Source organism: Spermophilus citellus (genome assembly GCF_964194105.1).
Source record: "Spermophilus citellus genome assembly, chromosome: 2".
NCBI classification, from domain to species: Eukaryota; Metazoa; Chordata; class Mammalia; order Rodentia; family Sciuridae; genus Spermophilus; species Spermophilus citellus.
The window spans coordinates 251,143,181-251,165,568 of record NC_138183.1 but is presented as its reverse complement, the minus strand read 5'-3'; the positions used below and the strand labels follow the sequence as shown (position 1 = coordinate 251,165,568).

Sequence of the window (22,388 nt, the reverse complement as noted above, 5' to 3'; positions counted from 1 at the left end):
CAGTGCTCAAGGCAGATCAACAGCCTGGGCTTCTAGGAAGCCCACCCAGTGAGGAAGGATGCTGTGGGGGCGGAGAATGGCACCTGGGTGGAGGGACTTCCTAAGAATCCAATCAGAATTGTGTCAATTAGAGGCAAAAAGTGATCTCTGCCTGGGATTTGGAGGTTCAGAAAGGATGAACAACTAAGATCCCCTGGATGGGAACAGTGAGGGTGAATGCAGGGGGCATTATGGCTGAGGGAGGAAAGGTGTCAGGAAGCAGCTATGGAGGAGCTCTGGCCTCACTTGAGCTTTGGCTTTGGGGTGCTGAGGATGCTCTCCGTCTCCTCCATCTCAGGGCCGCTGTCGCTGGGGTTGTACATTTCCAGGCTGTCATACAGCTCATCCAAGTCCTCCTCCACCTCTCGAATCTGCTCCCGGGACACATGCTCCAGCCCAAAGCCCACCTGTGTGTAGAAAAAGGATCTTTGAGGGGTTCTTCCTGTTAACAATTTTTTTTTTTTTAAAGAGAGAGTGAGAGAAGGGGGGGGGGAGAGAGAGAGAGAGAATTTTTAATATTTATTTTTTAGTTATCGGCGGACACAACATCTTTGTTTGTATGTGGTGCCGAGGATCGAACCCCGGCCGCACGCATGCCAGGTGAGCGCGCTACCGCTTGAGCCACATCCTCAGCCCCCTGTTAACAATTATGGTAGCAATTCCTTTCTTCTGGGCCACATGTCAACTGGCCTGCGTAATATGCCCTCTAAAGGGACATGCCACAGAGTCACACTTGGTAGAATAGTCCTGATATCCTCTTGTGGTCCAACCCTGAGAGCAGGGATGTAGTAAGGCCACCTTCCCCTCTCAGGTCTCCCTGTCATCTATAACAGGACCCTGCACCAGGAGGAAAACTGAGTGCTAATATGCCTCTCCCAAGAAACGGGCCAAGAAAACCCAGAAGCCAGGTTCATGTGGGCGACTAGTTCTGCCTTCCTCTGTGGTCCACAGAAGGACAAAGACCTACTCTCTGAACAACTTTCACCATTATCCCCTTTTCAGTCCACCGAGGCAAAAAGTGAATCTCTGCCTGGGACTTGGAGGTTCAGAAAGGATGAAGAACTAAGATTCTCTGGATGGGAAGAGTGAAGGTGGGTGCTGGGAGCATTATGGCTGAGGGAGGAAAGGTATTAGGAAGCAGCTATGGAGGAGTTCTGGCCTCACTTGAGCTTTGGCTCAAATGCAGAGCCCTAGAACATCCGTAACCCAGAAGAGATGGCTTTTCTATCAGTGGTCCACTCCTGGTGGCTTAAGAGCTAACCATCGAGGACTTTTGATCTTGCAGGCTGGTGCTCACTGATGTTTCCATTAGGGGATGAGAGAAAATCAACAGCAGCAGCTAGATTTGTTGCTGACATCCCAAGCCAGATGCCCTGTATTAATTAGTGGCTGGACACCACTGTGCTGTCTCCAGACACTGCAAAGCTGCACATGAGGTGTGAAGCTCCTCCCTCTTTCCAGGAGTGGAATGTCTTGCTTAGCCTCCCTCTCCCTCAGTGCTTTACTAGGCATGCCAGGAGGCAGACTCCCAGTGCTACACAGGAACAAGGTAGGGAGCTCCAGGAATTCTACTCACCATCAACCTCAGGGGCAAGGGGCCATACCTCATCGGAAACTTTGAACCGCTTTAGGAGGGCCACAAACTTCTGTTTGATGTTAGGTTGCTGTGGAGACAAATTGCACAGTAATTTTCAAATGACATTCACTGGTGGTCAGTCCAAGGCAACAGAGCCCATCCTTGCAGGGAATGGCGAGAGGACAGGAAGAGACGTCTCCTGGCCTCAGCACTGAATCCTCCCAGGGAAGACAGGCCCAAGCACAGCCAATCATAGCACAGGTCCTAGAGCCCTATGCGCAGCTTTGAGAGGAGGTTCTGTCTGTTCCCAGGTTTCCACGGCACCCTGACAACTCCCAGGTGTGCACCGCCAGCTCATCCCTTGCTCTGGTGAGAGTCCTGTCATATACTCAGTCCCTAGAATGACATTTGTCCTCTTCTTGCATGTGCAACCCCAGTCAGTGACATCCCAACCTTCCAGTCATCGAGTCCAAACCTGGAGTGCCCTCCAAGCCTATGCTGGCCCACTCCGGCTGTCTGGTCAGCACCTGTGACACCACTGCCTTCACCCAAGCCTTTCCTAGCATTTCCCCAGGGCCACTGTATCGGCCTTCGTCCTTCCAGAGGCAAATCTGATCATGCTACCCCACTCTGGCTGGCCTGTTCTCTGGAACAAGGCCTAGGAGTCAGGTCTGTCAGTGTCCAAGGGCAGTCTTGCCTGTCTCTAGCCTCACCCACTCCTCATCCCTGGCCCAGTGGCAGCTTGCTGCTGATGCCTGGAGAATACCGTTCAGCCCCACACTGCCTCTGTGCACAGAGTCTTCTGCCTTGAACACAAGTAGTCCCCAAATCCACCTGGTGATGGTGTATGTGCCCATCTCTTGGTATCTCATCTGAGACACTATCAGATGTGGTCGCCTTCCCCTTAGTGTCACGACTGTCTCTTATGTGAGTTCAGCCTCACAGTGCCATCCTGCTGTGTTGTAGCTACTTGCAGAGATGAGTGTGAGCAGACATTGGAGCTCTCTGACAGCACTGACCAGCCTCACTGATCTCTGTCCCCTGCTTGGAGATCCAGACTTAGTTTGTGGACATAAGTATTTCTTGCCTGAATGAGACTCAAACTGGGGATGGACACAACTGATTTGCAAATAAAACTGAAAGGCCTTCAAAGAGGGCAGAAAGGGCCTGTGCCCTTGAGTTCACAATGACAGGAGAAGCTTGACTATCAGCACAGTACACAGATTAACATCTGGAATGTGCTCTTGGTGGAGAGAGAAGGTACATTGAGGAAAGCAAGCCAAGGGCAATCGCTGAGAGTCCAGAAACACAACTGGAGAGTGCCTGCCACATCCAGAACCATCCCTGGGGGAGGATGTTGACAGGGAAACTGATCTTTGGTTGTACACCGGGGGACACTATGGCAGGAAACATAGGAAGAGATGACTCAGAAAGCCCAGGGGCACCCTTTGTGGGCCTCCTGGTGGCTACAGAGTAGGAAAGAGAAAAGCCCAGCCTAAGGAGCTTCAGCCGCTCCATCTTCTCAGAGTGCTATGGAGGGAGGGGCTGGGTTGGGGCTCTGGGTGCCTGAGGTACTTAAGTACAATGGGATAAGGGAGCAGTTCTCCTGTTCCCCAATCATTGATGTGGAGGGGAAATCAAGGTCACTGTGTTGAGGGTTTGTATGGAAACACAGGCCCCGGGGCTCCTGAGGCTGCCTGCAGAGGTGATGGCCTTATTTCACAGTGGGTTGCCAGGCTTGGATACACCTCTAGAAGTGCTGACCTATGCTCTACTCCAAAGGGAAAGGGCTCCTCACTCTCAGGGTGTCAGTCCCTAGGCTGGCTCTGCACTCAAGAGAATCAGAATGCCTTTGGGGGAAATGAAACTGGGAATTTCTCTCCTAAAACCCCCTGGTACTCCTGACTCCTGCATGCTGGCCCAGGGCCTTCAGGATCAATCAGAGGTCCCTGGAAATTTTGGATCTTAGCTTCTCTGTCTAGGACTTGAATTTTACAAAAATTAGGGACTCTTGAGGAAACCTTCTGCAGGAAACATAATCCAAAGGCATTTGTTTTCCAAGGTTATGGATCCATGAAGCAGAACTATATATTTATATCTATTTCTAATGTAATCAAACCTTAATGAACCCAGCTCTGGAGTTTGCAGGTAGTTGTCTATTATTTCTGGGTAAGTTCAGTAAAGGACAACCTAGCTGCACTCCCTAGAGATAGCTGGTCTTCTCTCTGTAGCACCTGCCTGGAGAGGGGAGGTGAGGGGTCTGAGTATTTTGCCCGCCCCCCACTCCCCCAAGCACCTGTTTTCCAACTCTGGAAGAAGTGTACTCCGCCTTTCTTCTAGACTGCAGAACCTGAAGCCCGCACTGCCCTGTCTGCCAAAGTGGCTTCCTACCATGCTGCTTCTTAGTGGGCAGTGGGGTAGGGACTTGGGGCTGAATGGAAATCTTGATGAGATAGCCATGAGCTGACAGATTTTCAAAAGCCCCACTAGATCTAAATGTACCACTCCCCTCCCACCTGAGAGCCTCGGCTGCACGACCTGGGTGGCTCACCCTTGTGATGGCTGAGGTTGAGGTCAGTTTCCTTCGGGTCTTCTTTACTTTCCGTAGATCTTCATCTTCATAGAACAGGTCCTAAGTGGACAGGGGATGGAATGAGGCCACGAAATCCCAGAAGCTTCTCGGGCACTTCATAGAAAAGGCCGTGGGAAGCTACCTGCCCATGCAAGGGATCATCACTGCCTTCCTGCTCTGATGAGAAGCTTTCCTCCTCTTCCTCAGAATAGTTGTCAATATCAGGAGAACGATCTGGAACAGACACATGAGTGAGACAGACTTGCCCTGGAACATCTGCCTAAGAGACTTTGATGATCAGAAGGCAGCACACAAGGGCTGCAGAGAAGAGGAGGGGAGGCCCATGGCCATGGCCACACTATTTCCAGGGATCTCCAAACTTCTCTTGCCTGGACACATCTCAGGAAGGCCTTGCTAAGCTTTCCCAGGACAGAGATCAGGGGACAGGCACCCTTGTTTCCCATGCGTCCCCAGACACTGCATATATCTCACCAGACAGCTTGGACTTGATTCCTTCATGGTCAATGGGCTGGCTGGACAGTGAATAGATCTTTATTTCTGCCACTGGCACTGAGACGTCCTTCACATTGCTGTGCAGGCCCAGCACCAGAGCGCCTTCGTGAGGGTGCTGCATCACCTGCGAGCAGAGTGGCAGTGGAAGCTCCTTCATGCAGGTCACAGGGCTGTTATTTTTATTAATACAAATGAGCGAGCAAGCCAGTGACAAGGGCATTCTGCTGACACATTTTCCTTCTCATTTCTAAGTCAACACCTGATGTACTCCTACTGCCTTCAAGCATTTACTTTAAAACTATTGCCAAGCCGGGCAAAGTTGCGCATGCCTATTGCCCCAGCTACATGGGAGGCTAAGGAAGAAGGTCTTGAGCTCAGGAGTTTGAGGCTAGCCTAGGTAATGTAGTGAGGTCCCATCTCAAACAAAACAAAACACCCAAACCAAACAGCTATCTCCAGAAGTGCCCGCCACTGGTCAGGGCCATGTACTTATAGCTGGTAATCCAAGCCTGAGACTGAAAATGGTTGTTAATCCTTAGGGACTGCATGTTAGCTTAAGTACTTCACAAACTAGTTCTCAAGGCTGGTGGGGCTCATCCTACAAGTGGTGGTCATCTGACTCTGGCAATGAGGAATAAGGGTCAGAGAACAGGGAAATGGCAGGATTTGACAAAGTGGGGAAAATGGGGTGTTGGCATTAATCCACTGACCCTCAAATCTCTCACTTTGTTATAAAACCTGAAGAGGACAGAAAGATGGGTTAGGACTATCTCACAAAATTTTCCCTATTTAATTTATTAAAGTACCAAAATAATTTTTAAAACTAATGTGCAGCAATGGTTCATGAGGCTGAGGCAAGAGGATCTTGAGTTCAAAGCTAGCTTAAACAACTCAGCCTAAGCAACTCAGCGAAACTCTGTCTCTAAATAAAATGTTTAAAAAAAGGGGGGGGGTGCTGGGGATGTGGCTCAGTAGTTAAGTATCCCTAAGTGGTTCAACCCCTGGTAACAACAACAACAAAGAAAAACCTGACTTGCAGCTCCTTTCTCCTTAGATTTTGTTAGGGCTGAGGGGATTCACCTGGCACACAGGAGAATTGCACAAGCAGCAAAACGCTGGAAAAAAAAATGGGAGCCTCCTTCTCCCTGTTGGAGAAGGGAATTAGAAATGTGGAAGGGGATAGCTGGAAAAGCCCATGGCTGTGCTGGAACCGAAGCTACCATTGTGCTCATGGTGAGAGGCCAGATGTGGAAGGGACATGGTGCAGGAGTGTCTGCGAGCACATGTGCACACAAACATGTGCATGCACGTGTGCAGAGGCAGCGGGAGCAACAAGGCCCATGCATGGAAGCCAGCACATCTTGGTTTTTAAATACCATTCTCCACTACAAAAAACCCAGGACTTCTCAGAGGATGAGTTTATTCCAGGGGTTGGATTAGGGAAAGAACAAGATGAGCTTGGAATATTTTGTGCCAGAGAGAAAAGTATGTGAAAAATGAAGGGCCATATCAAAAAAGGCATGAAAGGCAGCTTTTAGGGGTTCCCACTGGCCAGATCTGAGACAAATGGAATATCAAAATAAGTAAGTATGTAGTAGTATATTAATTCCCATCAAATAAATGTCCTTTTAGGAACCCACCTGCATAACTGGTACAAATAAGTTAATCAACTGGTAAATAGGGGGAGAAGAGAATGCTCCATTTTATAACAGAAGCCAACTGGTAACACAGGAGGAAGGGTAGGATTAGATATTCACAGTTCAGCAGGCATCAAAGTACTAACCAGTTTAGGCAGGAATTATTAATAGATGCTCAAACTAGTTGGTGAAAAAGATAAGTTACATAGCCTCAAAATAACTCTACATAGAATATTTTTTTGTTAATAAATACAAAATACTTACTCATTAATTTTATAGTGGAAAATCCTGGCAGATACCATCTTTGCTCAGTGATAAAATTTATTACCACCAGTCAAGGCACAAATCAACACCATGCAGCAACCCTACTTAGGTAGGTAATTCTGTCAAAACTGCACAAACAGAACCTAATCTTGAGACATGGTAAGATAAACCTGACTGAGGAGCCTGGACTCTCAAACCCAGGAGGTCATGAAAGACAAGGAATACTGGGGGACTCCACATGCTGAAGGAGGGCAAAGAGACACAGTGACAAAACACAATCTGGACTCCTAGATCAGATCTCAGGTTACTGAGACATTCAGCACCATCTGACTGGGGGCTGGGGTGAGACAGTGTCAGTGTCCTGACTGTTATGGCGGCATGGAGCTCGGGAAGGAGAGCATCTTGTTCTTAGGAAATTAACCTAGTGCACTAGTAATGTGCAATGGGGTGGCCACACCTGCAACTTACTCTCAAATGGTTCAGAAAAGAAAGTGATACACACAAAGGGACACAGGATAATAAGGCAATGGTGGTAATTAGCTAACAAATTAAGAATCTGGGTGAATTTGGCACAGGAGAATTCTTCATATTATTCTTTATTTTTTTAAAGTTAGGACTGGACAAGGTGGTATAAGCCTGGAGTCCCAGCTACTTTGGAGTCTGAGGCAGGAGGATCACTTGAGCCCAGGAGTTTGGGGCCAGCTTGGGCAACCTAGTAAGATCCCATCTCAAACAACAACAACCACAATCACCACCAACCACCACCACCACCACCACCACAACAAAAGAGAGAAAAAACTTGTGAAGAAGAAAGTGATAAAAAGAGGTATACCCTGAATTTCCAACAAAGTAACTTACAAAGTGAAATTGAACACCTGCCCGCAGACTGGGGAAATCACACGCTGGGCATGAACAGCTGGGCCTTGCGAATGTCCTGGCTCTCTGACCTACAGGCCAGCAGTTTAAGACTACTCTCTGCTCACCTCTGCCATGTTGATGAGTCCCACAGCCAAGGTCTTATAGCCCAAGATGGTCCGGTTCTTGTACCGCTTCCTCCTTTGCAACATGATCTGCAGCTTGTTGGCATCTCGCTTAAGGAAATGAGGGTACTAGGAGCACAAACAGAATCCAGACAGTTGCTAAGCCACCGTGTCTTGGGGGGTGCGGGGGGTTGGAGTCCCGTTACAGGACACAGCCCTCATGTGCTTTGGTTTTCTACCATCTGTGCAGGGGGTGGTCAGGGGAGAAAGAAATGCTGGAGGGCTGGCTCTGCCTGGTGCCTGGCTCCCCAACAGTTCTAGGCTCCACACAGTTTCAGAACTGCCTTTTCCCTTGCCATCTGGTCAGGTGTTTTCTCCATGCTTTTCAATGTGGGCTACTGGGATTACGGTGAGAGATGTGCCAGGGGGATGAGGAAGGGGAGGATGTGGATCACAAGGGGCAACAGAAGACTGCTGGGCTATGTGCTGTGGGTCACTAAGGAGAGGGGTGAGTGGGTGGCAAGGCACAGTAGGTGGCTATGGCCGTATCTAAGGCAAGGGAAGGAAGCCTGAGCTGCAGCACACGTCTCAGCAGCATAGCCTGTCTGAGCACACCACTGTGGCAGACTGAGGGACTGCTCTGCTCCTGTTGGGGAAAGCAGTTTCCAGGTTTGAGCACTGTTTGGGAACTACACTGGCAGTGGCATGTTAGACTAAAGAGCTAGAAGATTCTTACCTGAAGAGAGAAGGTTAACTGGAGCTCTGTCTCCACCAGGCCACTAGCTGGCAGGATGATCTCGTTGGAGCGAAGTATTCTTTTTGACCCCTGAAGCCACGAAAAACAACTTCTAAAGGCTACAACATTCTCACTCCAAACATTTCACCAGTTTTAGCTGTACTTATTTGAATCAAGCCTGACACACGCAAGCCATACCTGTGCAGGGCTTTCCACTGGCTTTCCCTGCACCTGGAATGTTCTTCTTCTAAGCATACACACAGCTCTCTCCCTCTAAATCTGTGCATCTTGTCCATTGGAGCTCCCTGACCACCATATGTAATTTGCTAATTTCCTCCACCCAGCACTCCTTACCCCTTATCTTACATTATTTATTTACTCACACGACATTTCACCTTCCAATAGCAGCAGCCCTTGTTACTGGACTTTCACCATCCAACATGTGCTATACACATCTGCAAACATTTCTTTTTTTGGGGGTGGGAGTACCAGGGATTGAACTCAGGGCACTCATCCACTAAGCCACATCCCCAGCCCTATTTTGTATTTTATTTAGAGACAGGGGCTCAACAAGTTGCCTAGTGCCTTGATTTTACTGAGGCTGGCTTTGAATTAGTAATATTCCTGCCTCAGCCTTCTGAGCTACTGGACTTAAGGCACGAGCCACTGTGCCCAGATGGTCTCTGGAACTTTTTACATGCTTCAAAAATTACTTAGGGTCCAAACAGTTTTGTTTACATGTCAATATTTACTATAGTATGAATTAAAGCAGATATTTTAAAATATGTATTAGTTCATTTACAAATAACATAATGAGGGCTTGGGGTTGTGGCTCAGGGGTAGAGCGCTTGCCTAGCGCGCACGAGGCCCTGGGTTCAATCCTTAGCACCACATAAAATAAATAAAATAAAATAAAGGTATTGTGTCCAACTACAACTAAAAAATAAATATTAAAAAATTAAAAATAACACAATGAACAGATTGCATATTTACCAACATGTATTTAATAAAAATATATTTTCCAAAACCAAAATAATTTTGTGAGATGGCACAGGCTTTTAAATTACATTTTTATTGGGATATAATTCAAATACCATAAAATTCACCCATTTAAAGCACATAATTAACCATCAGCACTGAATCAGAACATTCTCACCACTTCACAGAGGCATTCCCCAGCCACCTACCTCTCTTCCCTTGCCCTGTGCTGCCATTTTTCTACTTTCTGGTTGTAGGGCTTTTCATATATTCTATATGTACTTTCTCATTCTAGACATTTCATATAAATAGAATCATATAATATGTGGTCATTTGTAACTGGCTTCATTCACTTAGCATAGTGTTTTTTTTTTTTTAATTTTATTTTCATTTTTTTGTAGTGCAGGGGGTTCAAACTCAGGGCCTGATACATGCTAGGCAAGTTCTCTACCACTGAGCCACACCCCCAGCCTTATTTATTTATTTTGAAATAAGGTCTTGCTAAGTTGCTGAGACTGGCTTTGAACTTGTGTTCCTCCTGATAGCCTCCGGATTTCTGGGATTACAGGTGTGTGCCACTGCAGCCAGCCCAGCTAGCATAATGTTTTGAAGGCGCATATTTGTTGAATCAAATGGATGTATCTCATTCTTTTTATTGCTAAATAATATTCCATTGTATGAAGAGACCCTATGTTACCTATCTACTCACCAGTTGATGGACTTAGGTTGTTTCCACTTTTTAGTACTGTGAATAGTGCTGCTATGGACATAGGCATATGTCTTGGGTATGACCTGGAAGTGGAATTCTAGGTAACATGGTAATATTCTGAGGAACTACCAGACTGTTTTCCCAAGTGGTTGCACTACTTAACATTCCCAGTAGAAATGTATGAAGGAGAGGATATGAAGTTACATTTCTGCAAATCTTTTTCTTTCTTTCTTTTTTTTTTTTGAGAGAGAGAGAGAGAGAAAGAGAGATAATTTTTTAATATTTATTCTTTAGTTTTTCGGTGGACACAACATCGTTATTTGTATGTGGTGTTGAGGATCAGACCCAGCGCTGCGTGCATGCCAAGTGAGCGCACTACCACTTGAGCCACATCCCCAGCCCCTCTGCAAATCTTTAAAAACATTTTTTAGTTGTAGTTGGACTCAATCCCTTTATTTCTTTTATTTTAAAATATTTTTCTGCTTTATCTTTATTTATTTTATATATGGACACGATACCTTTATTTTGCTTATTTATTTATTTAATATGGTGCTGAGAATAGAACCCAGTGCATCACACATGCTAGGTAAGTGCTCTACCACTGAGCCACAACCACAGCTCCCTATTTATTTTTTTATGTGGTGCTGAGGATCAAACTCAGTGCCTCCTACATGCAAGGCAAGCACTCTACCCCTGAGCTACAGCCCTAGCCCCATGAGGTAGCCTCTTAAAGGTTAGTTGCAAAGTAGAATTGTAAACTATATCAATAAGACTTTTGCATTCATATATCAAAATCCAATCAATTAATGAAAAAAGGACATCAATGGAAAAAGTAGGAAATCTGAATAAACTCTGTGACTTAATTAATAGTACTATATTAATGATAGTTTCTTTATTTGTTTTCTTTTCTTTTCTTTTTTTTTTTTTGGTACCAGGGATTGAGTCCAGTGGCACTTGACCATTGAGCTACATCCCCAGCTCTTTTTCATATTTTATTTAGAGACAGGATCTCAGTGAGTTGCTTAGGGCTTTGCTAAGTTGCTGAGGCTGGTTTCAAACTTGTGATCCTCCTGCCTCAGCCTCCCAAGCCCCTGTGATTATAGGCTTGCGCCACCATGCCCAGCTATGATAATTTCTTAGTTTTGATAAATGTACTATGACAGAGAAAGATAAATATTGGGAGCAACCGGATGAGTGGTACAGAAACTTTTTTGTACTAGCCACCCCCCTTTTAAAAGATGGACACAATATCTTTATTTATTTTGTTTATTTATTTTTTATGTGGTGCCGAGGATGGAACCCAGTACCTCACAAGTGCAAGGCAAGTGCTCTACTGCTGAGCTATAATCCCAACCCTGCCCTGCATTTCTTTTGTACAGTGAGAATTATTTTAAAATAAAAAGTTAATAGTAAATCCCAATCAATCGGGCTGGAGATGTGGCTCAAGCGGTAGCGCGCTCGCCTGGCATGCGTGCGGCCCGGGTTCGATTCTCAGCACCACAAACAAAGATGTTGTGTCCGCCAATAACTAAAAAATAAATATTAAAAAAAAATTCCAATCAATCGATCTGTTCTTTGAATGAATCTTTATCCAGCTTGGTTTCACAGCCTCATGCATTGGTCATTTGGAAAATGCTGATTCATTCAGTTATGCAAATCCTTTGTGAGAGACAAGTGCCTTATATAATCAAGATCATTAACACTTCCTCTTTTCTCCTCACAAAGCCTTTAAGAATCTGGAAGCTGTTAGATTTACAGTGACAGAGGCAGGTTTTTTCCAAAATTATGAATTTCACTTGAAAGCTCAAATTTTTATTGTTGGCAATGATCCCTGGGTGCCTTCTTGAAGCCACAGACCCACCTTGCTGGTTATTGAGATCCCTTCCAATTACTTGAGTCTCAACAACCAGTTTGAGACTTTTTTCAAGTAGAAAATAGTATCCTGTGAAAAAGCAGCAGAGTTGATAGGCATGTGTCACTGTGCTTCCCTGTGGCCTGCAAGTGTACCCTGCACACTGCCTGTTTCATCACAGTAGCACACAGATGTGCATCAGGGTTGGGTGACAGTAACTTGGCAGTTTTTATACCTTCCTAAGGGACATTCATTCCTAAGTGAAGCTGGCTTTCTCTTAATTTTGCATGTGGTGGTATGATTGTTTGGATGACTGTCCCCCCCCCCCCCCCAAGGCTCTGGTGTTAAAGGCTTGGTTCCCTGGGGCACTACTGAGAGGTGCTCCTCCCCTGAGCTTCATCCCTAGCCCTAGGCTCCTCAAAGTCAGGGATTTTTGCCTGACTTTGAGGAGCCTACCCACTGCCCCCAGGCTCCCACTCTTATATTCCTAGTGCCTGGAACAATATTTGGCACATAAAGAGATGCTCAGTAAGTAATTATTAAATGAATGAATAATCAGGTGACTAAATAAATGTATGTGATAATATCTGTAGTTACTTTCAGTTGCTTGGAAGTAAAATAATAAAAGAATACCCAGCATATTTAGAGTTTTTAGTGTAATTTATAGAATATTAAACATCTAATTGGGAAATAAAATAAGTAAATTTTTTTGGCAAAAGGATTTAACTGCAGAAAAGGCAAAAGCAACCAGGGAATGCTGAAAACCATACCAACAGTGTATGGAGGGAAAACAACAGCTTTCAGCAAAGGAAACAACTCCTGAAAACTGGAACACTGCCTGTGACTTAGAAATGGGGTCAAAACCAGGAAAGGAGGACAAGATGCTAAAAGCTGCCCCTTCACATCATTTCTCTCTCACATTTGTTTTTTCCAACACACAGTGTCTGGGAATGCTTCACAGATTTGGAAGGACATATAATAGGGAATCAGAATATAAGGTGGGACATGCAGGAATCCACAAAGAATGCTGGAAACAGTTCAAGTTTTCCCCAAAACAGGACCAAAAGGACCTGAGGAGCTCAATGTATGATTCCCACACTGTGAGGACCTCGGATGGGGATTTTAATGGAGCCAGTATTAGCACAATAAATTGCTGCCAACAGTTGCACCAGCTAATAGTTGGTTAGTCGGGAGTTGCCATATTTAGCTCATCATTTTTCAATGATTAAGATTCAGTAAGTACACCATCCTCAAGCTGAAGAATTCAGTCCTTACTTAATGACTGCAGAGGCACTTTGGAATCTCACTAAACTCCAGGGAGTCATCATTAGAAAGGCTTTGTGGAGGAAGGTCTGTGTAATGGAGTTTAATGAAACAAACTGCACTCTCTGGTTTCCAGTCCCAGCTCTGCCACATGGTTATTAGCTGGCCCAGGGAAGCTCCTCCACACCGCTGCAGCTATTCCTCCTTCTTCTTTTCCTGAATTCAGGAATACTTAGAGTATGAACACTGGTGAAGTATCTGAGTTCCTTGAGAATACTGAATTAAGTGTTATTAAGTACAAGGAGTTAAATGTTATTGTCCAGAAGACAAATATCCCAGCACATGTTATACTGCCAGTTTCTTCCACCCTATGGAAAACCTCCAATGTGCCTCCTGACCCCGATGTCCTAGGACTAAGACAGAAACTGGCAACAGCCACACTAGTCATCACTGAGCAGTTCATAAAACACTCTGGCCTCTCTCAGGGGCCCTGGCAGGCAGGAAGGGCACTTGTGTGAGAAAGTAAACTGAAAGGAGGTAAGTGCCATGCTAAGAGGCAGAACTGAGACTCAGAAGGTCGTGTGCTTAGCTGAGGAAGAGAGAGATGTGGCCCCCAGGGGCTTTCTGAAGCCCCAGTAGTGGGCAGATGGCCATCTGGCTTCCCTGGGCCTCGAGCACATACTGTCCAACTCACCTGCAGCTTCACCGCAATGACCACTGAGTTAAGATCTTTGTCCATTTCTTTTAGCATGACAAGCTTCTTCAGGGTCAAGCTGAATAGCCTAGAAAAATACAGAGAAAGAAGACCGTGTCAAATACAAGGAATTTATGAGGAATTGAGTCTGATGGGAGGACCTGCTCTACCAGGAAAGAACGTGAGGTAGCCACTCTCAGTCCATAGTGTCCCCCTTCAGCAAAAACATGTCCCTTTATTTGATTTGTATACTTGAGAAGTGAACAAAGGCATGTTACTCCATTAATCTCTGTGCAAGCCCAACTACCCCAAGCCAAAGCCAACACACTCAGGGCAGGAGGAGGGGGGCGGTGCCATTATTTGCCCGCCCAGGTCTTCCTCCACCTGCTACCTAGGCACACCTGAAGCCTTCATACACGGGAGTTTTGACAACGTGGAGATAATCCACACGAACACATCAGAGGACCACCTGGCAGGACATGATTTAAATGGTCACAAATTCACTTTCACCTGAATTTTTTTTCTAGAAAACCTTCAGGGCCACATAAGAAAACTGCCTTTGACTAAAAGTGATAGGACCACCCTCTGTCTGCAGTGGCTGCCTCCTGGCAGGGCTACCCTGTCCCCCTATAGGAGCTGGGAGGCAGATCTGGGCGCTGCTTCTCACTTCCAGTCACAGCAGCTAGAGTCTTCCTGTTATCTCCTTGGCAAGGTACCAGAGAACAGGGACACGTAAGGGATGCTGATGCCCAGAGACATGACAAGGCCTGGGAACCAGACTCTATTTATGTTTGCTCTCTCCCCAGCTGTGGCTCTCTGGGCCCATCTCTTGTTGTCCATCCTGGCACCTGAAGTCCAGTCACCTCTTCAGCTAGCAGTGCTCCTACCAGCGAACACCTCCCCAGCCAGTAGTGGCATCCTCTGAGATCAGTCCTGTTGGTTCAGCCACAGCCACGTGGGTCCACACACTTGTCTCCCAAATCTCTCCCTCCTGCCTGCAGCATCCCAGGCTCTCCCTTCCCTTCAGAATACAGGTGTCGCCCCCTCACCCCTGCCCCGACCCCAACCAGGCTCTCCCTATGCCACGTGGATCAGTACAGTTCACACATTGGTAACTAAGAAACACAGTTGAACCTTCATGGTTAGGAAGGAAGGGGAACAAGATGGGGATAAGCAAATGGCGACTGCATGTGCCCAGTTTTATTTCTCATTTGAGGCTGCTAATTATGAATGCTGCTGATGGGTTAGGTTTATCTCTGTTTCACAAGCAAACATTTTCCACCTCCAGACTGATCTGCTGGTGCTGAATAAACTCACTGTAAGACAAAAGCTCACAGGAGTGAAACTGGGACACATGTCCGTTACTTGCTCTGCACCTACTCCTCTGCTCTCTTATGTCTCATGGGGCTCTGGGCCAGCCTTCCTCACTCATGATATATGATATTGTAGGATAATATGGCAGAATTATGTTAGGAAGGAAGAACACATGGCAGGCCAAACAAACCTTCATACCACAGCACCCAACGAAAACAAGAACCAGGAAAGGTCTAGCACCTTAGGTAAACCAGGAAAGGTCCAGCACCTTAGGTAAGGCAACAGCTAGACTGGATGTCTTTAGTGTTGGCTGAGAGATGAAACCCAACACAGTGATTTTCTAATTTTTTTTTTTAAGTTGTAGATGGACACAATATCTTTATGTGGTGCTAAGGATCGAACCCATGCCTCACATGTGCTAGGCAAGCGCTTTACCACTGAGCTACAATTCAGCTCCCTCCATAGTGATTTTAATACCATTGCAAACAGTATGACAAGTTTTTTTTTTTGTGTGTAACAGTATTGACTCAAGGGGGATCTGAGGTCTCCAACACGTTCTAATTCTCCAAAGCGAAAGAACAACCCTGTCACTCCTTAAACAACTGCCTTGCCCCAGCAGCTGCCCCACATTTCACTGACTCATTCAGCCTTCACCATGATTCCAAAGGCTGGGTATTGTGTCCATTTTACAGATAAGGATGCTGGGGAGAATTAAGAAACTTGTCCAAGGTCACATAAAAAGTATTTGAGCAGAGATGCAAACATAGACCTATCCTGGTCCAGCCCCCAATTTAAGTTTTCTCCAAAATCTCACATTTAAACACAATTTATAGAAAGACTCCTAACTGTAGTTCCGAGACTGACAGAGTCAGGAAAGCCATTGTGACTGCAGGTGTCTCAGGGTTAGGAGGCTGAACTAGGTGTCCACCCAGGGCTTCTGTCAGTCCATGTGTCACTGGCAGGAAGCTTTCACGCACTTAGGATGCAGCATTCAAAGCCTGAGGGGTCCTGACACTTGACACTGATGAGATCCTACTTAGATCAGTTTTTCTACTCAGTAAACAACTTTGCACTAAAATTATGAAGACTGACAACTCCACATGTAGATGAATATGTGCAGCAACCAGAAATCCCATATGTGGCTTAATGCCATTTAAGGCACAAAATGGTATGATTACTCAAGACAGCTGCGTGGAAGTTCATGACTAGATGTTACATACACACACCTCCTCCCATGACTGCTCCCAAGAGGACCCCAGAGAAACCAAGGCACAGACCACAAAGATAGGCACAAGAAGATTCAAAGCAGTTTCACCTACAACAGCCCCCAAATAGAAAGAATCTCCACGGCCACCAACAGAAGAAAGAACAAATTAAAACATGGAATAGAAAAATAACAGAGTACTGAGGCCTGCAAGAACACAATGCTGAGCCCAGAGCCAGGTGCAAGGCTGCACACGGTATGGCTGCATCCGTGTGAAGTTCACAAGCAGGGGAGGTCAACGCACAGGAACAGAGCACTGGAGCAGGTGGAGACACTGAATGCGAAGGGACACAACGGACCTCTTTGTGGTAACTAGTGACACCTGTGTGGTCATGTGGGTATAAACACAAGCAAAACACATACTGAAAATCCATGAACCCATTGTATGCCAACCACACATCAATTAAAAGAGGGAGAGACAGGCCAGAATCAGGGCCCTAGAGCCAGATGGACTCTGCTTTGAACAGCAGCCAGCTAGGGACTGTTCTAGTCACTTGTGATCCAGAACAAGAACTGAATTTACACTTTAGTGAAAGGGCACAGTCAATACCCTATCAGCATAATAACTAAGAAAAGTATGTAGCAGGAAGACTGTGAAAACAGAGCCAGGAGAGGGGATGTAAGGTGGGGCAGACAAGGTGGGCTGGTAGGCCTCCCAGAGAAGTTCCAGGTGAGGAAGGGGCCACACTCCAAGGTCTGTCTGCTCACCAGGCCATGGCAAGGAGGCCAGTAGGACCCAAGCCAGAAAGGGTCACATAGCCAACCCAGGGCTCTGTAAGTCAGACTGAAGACTTGACTACCACTCTGCAAAAGATGGGGGGGCATCACTAGCTCTGAGAGGCAACTAACATGTTTTACATTAATTTGATCATTCTAGGAAAACAAACATATATCAATGAAAAAAAAATAAGCAAAAGTTGTGATTGGCACTCTGCCAAAGAAGGTCCACAGGTAAAAAGAGGCTCACACAATCAGTCACTAGGGGTAAAGGAAGGGAGCAGGGTAGAAAGGGGAAAGTTAACAGTGGTCTGGAGGGGACAGTGGTGGAGGCATGGCAGTTTGAACTCTGGGTACATTGTGAAGATACAGGTTAGCACCTGGGCTTTGGCTTGAACACCTAGGAAGGGGGTTATCATGAACTGAAATGAGGAAAACTGGGGAGTTTAAGATCAAGAGTTCAGGTTCAGACATTAGGTGTGAAATGTCTCAGACCTCTGAGTGGAGCCACTGAGTAGAAAATATCACATGTAATCCATCTCTGGGTTATACATGTAAAAAGGATAATATATCTTGACCAAATAAATTCTTCATCATCCCAGGAATGCAAGATTGGTGTAACATTAGAAAAATCAATTAATTCATTAAAAGAACAGACATATGATCATTGCAACAAGTGGCAGAAAATTGATTGAAAAATCATATCCATTCCTGATAAAAACTCTCAGAAAAAAAGAAAAAGAAACACCCTCTCAGCAAACTAGGAACAGCTCTTTTTCAATCTGATAGAAGGCACCCTACCTAAGGTAGGCCCTTCCTGATGGTGAAAAATGTAATACTTTCCCTGTAAGACGAGGAGCAAGCCGAGACCATCTATTTTCATTCAATATTGCAAAGGAGGTTTATAATAGGGTCAAGAAGGCAAGAAACAAACAAATGATGTCCAGTCTGGAATGAAAGAAGTAAGATTGTCTTTATTTTCAAACAATCTGATCATCTATGTAAAAAATGTGATAAAATCTTTTTTAAAATATTAGAATAATGAGTTTAGAAAAGTTATAGGATACAAGGTAATATACAAAAATCATGGTATTTCTATATACTAGTAACACATAATTGGAAATTGAAACAAAGGGCTTGTCTCAAGAATATATAAAGACTTTTCAAAATGTGGTAGTAGGAAAACAAACATATATCAATGAAAAAAAAAAAAAGCAAAAGTTGTGATTGGCACTCTGCTAAAGAAGGTCCCCAGGTAAAAAGAGGCTCACACAATCAGTCACTAGGAAAATACCAATTAGAATCACAATGAGACACACTGCACACTTTCCAGGATGTCTACAACTTAAAAGACTGATCACACCAATGCTGGTGAGGATATGCAACTGCTGGAACTCCCCCAACACATAAAACTATACGGTCGTTTTGGAAAACAGTATGGCAGTTTCCTAAAAAGTTATTTCACTTCTAGGCATTTACCCCAAAGGAAATATATATGCCTACACACAGAGCTGTACCCAGACGTTCATAGCTGCTTTATGGAGGCCCTAAGCAACTTGGTAAGACCCTGTCTCAAAATAAAAAGGGCTGGGGATGTGGCTTGGTAGTGAAGCGACCCTGGGTTCTAGTAATGCAAAATAAACTACAAAACCCCTGCAAAGCTGTGTGCAGTGGCACATGCCTGTAATCCCAGAAGCTCAGGAGGCTAAGACAGGAGGATCGTGAGTTCAAAGACAGCCTCAGCAATGGTGAGGTGCTAAGCAACTCATCGAGACCCTGTCTCTATTTTTTTTTTTTTTTTGGTGTTGGTGCTGGGGATTGAATCCAGGCTCTTGTTTATGTGAGGCAAGCACTGAGCTATCCTTAGTCCCTTGAGAACCTGTTTCTAAATAAAATACAAACAAAAATGGAAAAAAAAGGGGGGCTGGGGATATGGCTCAGTGGTTGAGTGCCCCTGAGTTCAATCCTTGATTAAAAAAAAAAAAAAAAAGCCCTGCAAAACTAGAAGTGACCAAATGTCCATCAACAAATGAGAGGATAAATCAATTGTGAACATCCCAAATGGAATACCATTTGGCAGTAAAAACTGCGGACGCACCAACCACATGAGTCTCAAAATAATTTTGAGTGAAAAGAGCACACAAAAGGGTACCAGCAATACTCTAGACAATGGAAGCTAATCTACTGAGAGACAGGAGGCATATCAGTGGTGGCCTAAGGACAGGGGTGTGCAGGAGAGTGTTAACAACACAGGACAGGCCTCAGACTGCTACCCATGACTGGGCCATGATAGGTATTTGGGCCTCTGGGTTTGGGGAGGATTAATGCAATTCCAGAATTCATGCAAGCAGCTCACTGCTCCTGAACTGCTTTTACCAACGTTTTAGGCAAACACCTGCTCTCTCTGTGCAGTGTGTAATTTTGGCACGTGGGAGACAGAGAGCAACTCCCTCTGCAGCTCTCAGGAAAAACCTGGGCAGGCACCACTTCATGTGCTGTCACATCTGCTGCTGGAGGAACTAGTGTCTCAGGGGATGCTGGCAGCCCCTGCCTGGTGAACCCAAGATCTCCTCCCTTGGTTGCCAGAGTCACGTCCTTTGCTGAAAGAAACCACAGCTGTGGGCATGACTAAATTCCAGGTCCTGAGTCCTCCTGGTGAATCCCTGAACCTGGGGTGGTCTTGGAGACCCCTGAGACAAGGCTGGGATGGGAAGAAACACTAATCAAAGGACACTTTTGGGGGTGATGGATATGTCCATTGTCTTAAGTGTGTGATGGCTTAATGGACTGTATATGTCAGAACTTATCAAACTGTATACTAGAAATATGTGCAGTTTTATTGTTTCAATTATACAATAAAACTGTTTTTGTTTGTTAAAAGAAGTGTACTAGAAATTAGCTGCTTACCCAAAGTCTCTTCTCCCCTTCCTAATTAATAACAGAGCAGTGATCTTTGGCTGAGCATACTGCCTCTTAGAATAAAAGCCCTAGCTGGCCAGCTTCCTTTACAACAAGGTGAGAACACTGACTACAACATGGCAAATGAAATCCAAGTAGAAGGATTAGATGGGACTCCTGGGGAGGTCTTTTTAAAGGGAGCTTACTCCCCAGCCAGGGCCTCCTCTTGTCCCTTCTTCTTCTGCTCTGCAATGCAGCTGATGGCTGGAGCTCTGCAGCTAACTAGGGCCATGAGGAATCCATGACAATTCAAGTCATGTGCCAGGAAATGTGAATTAGAAAGGGGTCCAGGAGCTCAGCTGACATCACAGGCTGTCAATGCTGGATCACTCCTGGAGTGTTTACCTCTGGATTTCCCATTTTTATGTAAGAAAGAAATGAAGAGCTATCGTATATAAATGTCTTATTTGGAGCTTTTCTGTTAAAGCAAGTGAGCCTATCCTTTAACATACCAGGAACCAATTCTTGTTTAGTGCTAGACCACAAGTTTCTAAACACTTTTAAGAGAAATGTGGCTGAATGATTCCCATAGTCCACTTTAAAGGAAAAGAAGGAAGAAAAGATATCTCAGAATCTGAAAGGAAAAGAGATCTTCTCCAGGAGAACCCATGCCTGGCCTTCCACATTTCCAAGAGCTCACCCAGAAGCTCATGCTGCTGCGGGAGAGTCAGTTTCCCGGGACAACCGGGGAATGTGGGTACAGGCTGAAGGCTCCTTTGTAACTCCCCTCCAACCACAAAATGTATGGCTGAGTTCTCCAGCTGGTCCACCTTGGACTGCTGGTGAAAGTGCCCTGGAACTCAGGCCAATGATCTGCCTTTGAAGTAAAACCGAAGGCTACAGGACAGCAATTCAGAGGCTTTCAGGAGGCAGTCCAGGTCATTTGGCTTAAAAATAACTTTTCTCTCTCTCAAGGTATTTGGAAAATGATGTCATTTATTTTCTCCTCTTAAAACTCCATTTAGGAGCCAGGTATGGTGGGTGGCACAAACCTGTAACCCCAGTGACTCAGGAGGCTGAGGCAGGAGGATTGTAAGTTTGAGGCCAGCTTGGGCAACTTAATGAGACCCTGGGTTCAATCCCCAATATTGCCAAAAACAAAAACAAAACCCAACACATCTCCATTTGGAAACCTCAGTCAAGGTTCTCAATAATAAAACCATCACAGACCAGCAGGTCACAGTCCCCTGATCACCCAAAGGGGTCTTGCCTTCTGTATCTTCCTGAGCCACCCCTTGCTTTCTTTGTTGTATATTCTTTGGTTACCCTTGAGCCTCATTTTTTTTTTTTTGGTGTAAAACGAAACCAACAGAGTTCTTACTGGGCAATATTGTGATATGTCTTGAGAGAGCGCTCAGCAGCAGGGTCCTGGCAATGGCAGCCTGCATAAACTCTATCCCTGGAGTCACGGTCATTGTCTCGTCTCCTTCATTTGTTTCTGTTTCGGCCTTCCTCTAGTTTGCTCGGCTTCATGATCAACCTTCCAGAAGAGCAGTGCCTACTAAGGTACATACTAAGCAGGCAGGGGGTGGGGCCTGTCCTGTCCCCTCCCTCCCCACACCCAATTCACCCTCTCTCACCCCAGGGGACCCCTCATTGCCACCAGGAGGCTCAGAGCTAGAGCAACCCTGATGGAGACCACACAAGCCCTCTCTACCCATTCAGTGGACATTCCTCTCCACTGAGCTCTGTGCCAGGAGCAGGGCAATACGGAGAAAAAAACTTCAGCATGTTCTCTGCTTTTGAGCATTTATAACCTAGCTGAGAGGACAGGATTTTAGTCTATCAGTGACTTAGCCAGTGAAGGTGACAGCACATAGTGAGGTGCTGACTTACATAAAGGAGGTCACCCAGGAGCTGGCAGAGGCTTCAGTGAGGACCTATTATTTGGGCACAAGCAGATTCTCTCAAGGAACTGTTTTCTTTAGACCCTATTAGACAAAATCTGAAGCAGTTAGGCTGCCAATTTGATAACTGGGACAAAAATATAATGACAAGGACCCTGAAACCTTCTAAATTATTCTAGTTTGTGCTTGACTATAAGGTAAAGGAGTAACAGCCTTAAATAACATCTACAAATGATCCTCAGCCTGCATTTTGCCACTGTTTCAAACCCACTCCCTTGTGAATCATAACTAGAGATGTTGGGCAAGAGAGAGAAAGTCCGTCCCCCATCTCCTTTCCCACAGCACATCAATGAACAGTGAAGTGGCCACGAGGTGAACATAAAAGGGGGGAAGAAGACAAAGAAAAATATAGATGAAATAAAAGATGGAACAGCCAGTTTCTGAATCAAAATGATAGTCCTTTTGAGACCAAAGC

General features: G+C 45.4%; 1 protein-coding gene across 1 annotated transcript in view; it reads right to left on the bottom strand.

Annotated features, from left to right (window-relative positions):
- The window catches only part of PACS1 (phosphofurin acidic cluster sorting protein 1), a 140,415-nt gene that overhangs the window by 22,462 nt on the left and 95,565 nt on the right, over positions 1-22,388 (bottom strand). Inside the window, exons 2-9 of the mRNA XM_081278769.1 lie at positions 13,814-13,901; positions 8,318-8,407; positions 7,585-7,710; positions 4,680-4,824; positions 4,330-4,421; positions 4,167-4,247; positions 1,644-1,703; positions 286-446 (exon numbers count right to left, since the gene is read on the bottom strand). Coding sequence (XP_081134895.1) covers positions 286-446; positions 1,644-1,703; positions 4,167-4,247; positions 4,330-4,421; positions 4,680-4,824; positions 7,585-7,710; positions 8,318-8,407; positions 13,814-13,901 — 843 coding nt within the window. The remainder of the gene's footprint in view (positions 1-285; positions 447-1,643; positions 1,704-4,166; positions 4,248-4,329; positions 4,422-4,679; positions 4,825-7,584; positions 7,711-8,317; positions 8,408-13,813; positions 13,902-22,388) is intronic.